The sequence below is a fragment of the Apteryx rowi genome, unplaced genomic scaffold (assembly GCF_003343035.1).
Source record: "Apteryx rowi isolate R43461 unplaced genomic scaffold, aptRow1 scaffold_632, whole genome shotgun sequence".
NCBI lineage: Eukaryota > Metazoa > Chordata > Aves > Apterygiformes > Apterygidae > Apteryx > Apteryx rowi.
Genome location: NW_020450908.1, coordinates 44145 through 50323, shown reverse-complemented (window position 1 = coordinate 50323; position 6179 = coordinate 44145). Strand labels below are relative to the sequence as shown.

Here is a 6179-nt window from a genome sequence, read left to right as displayed (position 1 = left end):
GTTGCACAGCCCTTGTGGCTCAGCACATGCATGTGTTTCCTGGGTCCCTGCATCCCCATGCTGCTCCCAGTCATCTCACCACAGCCTCCAGAGGAGCCCTTGGGGCAGCCCAGTGAACTGTATGGGGAACACTAAGGAACAGGGCAGGAGGGGGCTGCCTGTACATCCCAGCCACCTCCAGGTACAGCACTGAGATGGTCCCAAATGAAGCTTGCTCCAGGAAGAGACTTGCCTTGTGGCCACAATGAGGGGAACAATGCAAAGACCAGAATTACTTTTTAGAAGATGCTGGTTTGGACCAATGAGGCCCTCTGGGACTGGTTGTGCACATCCTACCTCCCCATGACACGGTGACAATGCTCCCAGGGCAATACTGTGGCATAGGCACTAAGCATCCTGGCACCATGCCCTCTCTGGGGACACCAGCAGGGCTCTTCCTTCCTTTATGGGGAGCTGGACCTGGAGGCACTTGGCTTCGGTGGCCATGGGTCCTGCCACAGCCATGATGAGCATTGTTGCAGAGTGTGCAAGGCACAGACGACAATGTCCAAGTGTGAAAGCACCAGCACAAACCCTAGAGCAAGGGCTGTGAGGACCATAGCCAGGGACCCTCATCCTCCAGGTTGCACACAGGCCACCCTGCTCAGACCCTGGGCGCCCACATCTGGCTGCTGGGCAGAGCAGGGGGCGGGGAGGGGGAGAGAGCAAGATACCTTGGCAGCTGTTGTCTAAAACCCCCTTCCCTTCCAATAAAGCCTCACACTGAGGGTTGAACTGCTGTCCTGTCCTTGCTCTGTTCCCTGGTCACATTAGCCCTGTGGGGTTGGCACTGGAACCCAGCCAAGCACTTGATCTGTGGTCATTAGCCCACTATACTCCCTTCTTCTCACCATGCTGGTGTGCAGCAAGTCAGAGCCTGGCTGCGGCTATCAGCCATGTTCGGGTGCCTTTTGTTTAAGGGCTGAACCCCAGCTGAGCCTGCTGGGACCCAGAAAAGCAGTAGGTGCTTGCAAAACCCCAAGTACTTCGGCCACCTAGTCTCCTTGATAGCCAACCTACAGTTTTTGAATAAATCCATGACATTCATCTCAATGGCTGGCCCTCTGGTTTATCCTACTCATAAACCTGTTTTAACAGGTTAAACCATCCAGTTTGGATGACCAGCCCCAGCCCCGTGCATCAGGGTTGGAGTTTGGGGTATGGGGTGATGCTGTGGGTGCAGGGGAGCAGTGGTGCACATCTCCCTGCTGGGTGCAGGTGCTCTTGTTGTGGCTGCACAAGCTGGGCAGTGGGAGGGGGTGAATAGACACTGCACAGCATGCGTTTCAGGGTACTTTGTGGCCAGAGCCAGGGCCCAGGTGCTGCTTTAAATTTCATTTCCAAAGTGGCTCTGTGACAGCACCAAGCTGGTGAGTGGGTAGGCAGCTGAGCAAGAAGAAAAAAAAGCAAAAAAAACCCTGCAACCAGACAGGGGTTAAAAGCATGGGAAGAGCCTGAAACCAAATCAAAGGCTGGAAAAGAGCAGCAGCACCACAAAAGACACCCCAAAGAGGGGAGAGGGCAGGAGCATCAGATGGAGGAACCAGGTCTATTCGCCCATAACTCTGCTTCTTCCCAACCTTGTCTCATTCCCCATGAGTGTGAGGTTAAAGCAAGCAACAGGAGTCTGGGATGAAATAGGGTAAGCTCAGGTCTCCTGTTACCTTCGCCAGTGGTTGCCAAAGCCACAGTCAGTGCAAGAAGGGTGGATGGGGAGGAGGTGCCAAAGATACTGGAGGTGGGCTGGCTGCAGTACTAGTGAGGCAGGATGGCACCAGGGCTGTGCACAGGACCATGAGACTATCTGCTCCAGTTATGAGCAACCCAGGCTGTCTGTGGGGTTAAATCTGGTGGGTTTAACCTCACTCCAGGGGGATGAGGGGATGGTTGGCTGTCACCATGAGATGTCTCCAGTTACCATGACCATTCAACACATGAGTCCAAACTCCTGGGAGGTGAGTCAGGGGCATCTCGCTTGGGGGGAAACCTGAGTTCCCTGCTGTGCCTGGACCCATGGCCTGGCCCCTCTGCTCACTGTGCCAAGCTCAGAGGCAATGCCAAGGTTCTCTCCAGGCAAAGGGACCTTCCTTCACTGCCAGTCCTCTCCAAGGCTGGTAAGCGTCCCCTGCAACCAACTGTTCCTCCCCACTGCCTGGCCTGCTCCCTTCGCCTCCATTCACAGCCCAATCCAAGGGGGAACCCAGAGCCTGGAAAAAAAACCTTTATTTGGAAAGTGTGCCATTCCCAATGCTTCTGGGCAGCTCAGCCAATACTTCCATGGCCCCAGAGGAGCACAGCCCCCCCCACACTATGGTGCAGCAGGCTGGCTGCAACCCTGGTGATGAGTGCTGAATGCCAGGGCTCCTCAGCCTGCTCTGATCTCCTGGGCCCTCTTCCCTGCTATCTCCTGCTATCTCTCGCCCCCTTCTGACCCACTGATGTCCCTATAACCTCCCCGTGCCACACACACACCTCCCATCACTATTCATCTTGCTTCTGAGGCAGAGACCCCTGCAATAGCTCCCCAAGTGCAACACCCACAGCCTGGCCACCTGCACCATTCCATCCACCCCAGCTGAAGTTTCAAGCTCCTCAATACCCTCACAAACATCTACTTCCCTCTATCCTGCCCCATAGACACCACAGCCCCTTGGGGGTGTGCATATACCACATATCCACCCCCATTTGCTCTCCAGCCAGGATGCTCTTGCACAGTCTCCGTGGGCGTGCAAGGCCAGGAGCAAGAACATCCCCTGACCCTGTGCTGCTACCGGTGTGGAGGCTCCTGCTTCTGTTGGCGTGGCAGCTGCTGCACACGGAAAGGCCGGGGGCTAAGCAAGGGGATGTGTCTGAGGAGGTGCAGTGGCGAGCCTGGACCAGGGATTTTGGACCGTGGGGCTGGTGGCTGGTGTCCCAGGGCTGGGAGATGGTGGCTTGGAGGTGCAGCTGGCACAGGGAAGGGCACAAAGGCCTCTGAAGGGATGAGAAAGGCAGGCACGAAGCCATAGTGGAGATGGAAGTCTTTGGGGGCAGCTCTGCTCTGCAGTGGAGCAAGGTGGGCTCGTGCTGGGCTGGCTGAGGCACCTGGGCACCCTGCAGGGCATGCAGGAACCCTGCCCAACTTGTCCTTCTGCAGCAGCTCCTGCAGTTTCTCCAGCTGCGTCCGGCAGATGTGGGACCGTGTCCGGCTCTGGCAGAAGGACTCCAGAAAGGCATCAAGGGGGAGGTCCTGGGACAGGAACTGCTCCATCTGTGCCTGTGGGGATGGAGATTGGGGAAGCATCAAGCTGAGAATGCTGTGGAAAGAGCCCGGAGGCAGGGCAGATGCCAGATGGCTGGGCCCACCCTGGGTCTGTGGACCGTTCCCCAGGGCCTCGCACACAAGAGGCCACAGCAAAGGCCCAGGTGAGCAAGGAACATCAGCCCAGGCATCTCTTCTGACTCACCTCTGACTCTGCCTCAGAGGCATTGAGGTTGGCTTGCAGCTGGCCCAGGGCACTCTGCAGGCTCCACTTCTCCAGGTAGGCCCCTGCATTGGGAGAGAATGGGACTGCTAACAGACCTCCTCCCCTTAATGCACCCACTGCCGGGGGGCTGTGGCCTTCCCCACACCCAGGTGCGAGGGGAACTGCCCTCCAGACTGAAACACCCTCAAACACATCTCCAGAGCCATCTGCACGCTAGAGTCTGCATCTCACTGCTACTCTCATCCCACCCGAGAGCTGGCTATGCCACAGGCAGCATGCCCACTGCTACTCCTGATCAAGGCTGGGCCATTTCCTGGGGCAGCTTTGAGGGTGCTGAGGCCACCCAGGCCCTTGCATGTTAATGTGAGATGCTTTGGGCATGCCAGTTACCAGAAACACTTGGCCTGGTTCTCCCTCACCTCCTTGGACATGCCCCACTCACCCAGTCGCTGCTGTTTGTCCCAACATGCTTCTTGTATCTCCCGCAGCTCCTGGTACTTGATGGCTAAGGAAGCTTTCCCGTTCTCCAGCTGCGGGCGCAGGGACAGGTTCTCCTTGGCCAGGGTGTAGTTTGAGACCAAACACATCTCCCGCTCCAGCTGCAGACTCTGGAACTGCAGGGACATGAAGTCAGTGCTGGGAGAAATGGCCAGAGATGCTTAGAGCTGGCAGTCCTCCAAGGGACAGGGTCTCTCCCCATAAAGGGCAAACCCTCTCTTGTTGCACCATCCCCATGCCTCTTTCCTGCTGGAAACAGGCTAAGAAAGACTTCAAAAATAACTTGACCTGATTCCTGCTGAGAAACACCAGGAACTGCTGGGGCCTAAAGAACATGCTTGATTTATTTCAGCAGCCTCTGTGCAAAGGCAGAGCCAGGGAAATTAACCCGAGGGTGGCTGGCATGGCAAGGGGTGCTGCTGTCACCACAGCCAGGGAGTCACAACCAGCCCCCCATGGAGGCAAGATCCCAGACAGAGGTTGTCCCTGAATTGCACTCAAAGCACTGGCATTCCTCTCAGCTGTTTTCTCCTTGCCTGCTGTTCCTCTGCAGCCTTCTCCCCACCACTAAAAGCTCAAGTTTGCCTCCCCAGTGACAGCAGCAGAGGGAGCGGATGTGGCGCTGCTCAGGTTTCCTGTGGCCCAAAGTTCAGAGCAGGCACTGAACAACTGCCTGGCACGTGATGGCCTGCCAAAACCCTAAGCAGCAACAGAAGCCCCAGAGTCAACTGCAGGCTTATGCACCCAGGCAAAGTTTTCACTGCAACTGTCCTAACAAAGGTGTTGGGTTTTGCTGTTTTACTGAGAACTTGAGCTCTGCAGGGGGGGGGGGGGGGGGAGGAAGCTCAGTCTCGCCAAGTAAGTGGTGCACCAGGCCAGATACTAGGATTTCAAGTCTCTGACCAAGAAAAGACCAATGAAAGCTGGTGGCTGAGGACTGCAGAGTCAAGTCCCTTCTCCCTGCAGTTAATGTCACACACTGCCCCAGCACCTGGGCTGCAGGCAGCCCTTTCAGCTCCAGCCTCACATGCTGGAAAAGCCCCCCTCGTGTGGGACAGCTGCACATCCTCCAGCACTGCCTGGAGCTGCTGTGGCGACCTGGCGTGTGCTGCCGGCAGAGCTCCCTCTGTGGCCTCACACCTTCTTGGGGAACTGAACACAACCTTCAGTTCACAAGGGCTCCTTGCTACGCTGTTGCGGCAGATTGACCTGGCTGCTGCAAAACCCCTTCATCTCCTGGCGTGGGAGGACCGAGACATTACCATTAAAGATGTTACCCTTAATACGACCTTGACTCGTCGGGAATCCCCCCTCCAGCGGGGGGCTCCGGGACACCTGCACCAAAGCCACCGGCAGTTCAGTCAGTTTCGTTCTGATTAGCGCAAGGCTTCCGTCTCTGCCGACGGGGCACAGCGAAGCGCGAGGAAACAGAAACCCAACTCACCGGGGGGGGGGGCGGGCGGGGGCACAAGGGGCACAGCCCGCACCCCCCCACCACCACCGCGGTACAGGGCGCCGGCAGGGCCCCGGAGAGCGCAAGGGACGAAGCACATCTCCCCTCCCAGCCCCCGGTATAGCGCTCCGGCAGACACCCCTTTCCCGGGGATAGTGTGCCGGCAGGGTCCCCAGTACGGGGCCCGGCACTGCGGACAGCACATGGCCCAGCCCCCCCGCCGGTATAGGGCTCAACGGCCAGTCGCGGGGGGGTTCCGGGGCCCGCCTGCCCACCCCCCTCCGGAATCCCCCGCGGCCCCCGGCCGGAGCAGGTGCCGGACCTGGACGGCCCCGCCCGTACCTTCCTGCTGAGGAGGACGACGCGCTGCAGTCGGGGCTCGTCGTGCAGCAGGGCGCGGAGCTGCGCGGTGCTTAGCGCCCCGAGGCGGCGCGGCGAGCCGGGCTCCGGCCCAGGAGGCGGCGGCGGCGGCGGCAGCAGCGGCGGCGAGCGGGGGGGTCCCGCCGCCGTCCGCGCGCCCCGGCCCCGCAGCATGCCGCGCGCCGCCCGCCAGGGGGCGCCGCCGCCGCTCTTAAAGGGGCCGCGCTGCCGGCACCGCCCCCGGGGCAGGCACTGGGAGAGGGCACGCCCGTCGCCTGCTCCGCGCTGCCGGCCTCCCGGCAGCCGGGGGCGGAGAGCCCCGGGGAAACCCCCGGCTGGGGGCGGGCAGCATACACTGCACT

General features: G+C 59.5%; 1 protein-coding gene across 2 annotated transcripts; it reads right to left on the bottom strand.

Annotated features, from left to right (window-relative positions):
• Positions 1–1849: 1849 nt before the first annotated feature.
• Positions 1850–5858, bottom strand: VPS37D (VPS37D, ESCRT-I subunit). 2 transcript variants are annotated; one of them, XM_026084261.1, is made up of 5 exons: positions 5800–5858; positions 5267–5339; positions 3949–4120; positions 3486–3568; positions 1850–3295 (listed from the first exon to the last, which is right to left on the bottom strand). In XM_026084261.1, exons 2-5 carry the CDS (start codon positions 5267–5269, stop codon positions 2807–2809), a joined length of 747 nt encoding a protein of 248 aa, XP_025940046.1. In that variant the 5' UTR covers positions 5270–5339; positions 5800–5858; the 3' UTR covers positions 1850–2806. The 2 variants fall into 2 exon arrangements, with proteins under 2 accessions (XP_025940046.1, XP_025940047.1); XM_026084262.1 differs by having other exon boundaries at positions 5282–5339.
• Between the last annotated feature and the right edge of the window lie 321 nt (positions 5859–6179).

What these genes read in the sequence shown, in the direction of transcription:
- VPS37D (XM_026084261.1), bottom strand. An exon ending in GGACAAACAGCAGCGACTGG is followed by an intron (nt 3,569 to 3,948) that starts GTGAGTGGGGCA and finishes CTCCCAATGCAG; the next exon opens with GGGCCTACCTGGAGAAGTGG. An exon ending in CCTCTGAGGCAGAGTCAGAG is followed by an intron (nt 3,296 to 3,485) that starts GTGAGTCAGAAG and finishes CCATCCCCACAG; the next exon opens with GCACAGATGGAGCAGTTCCT.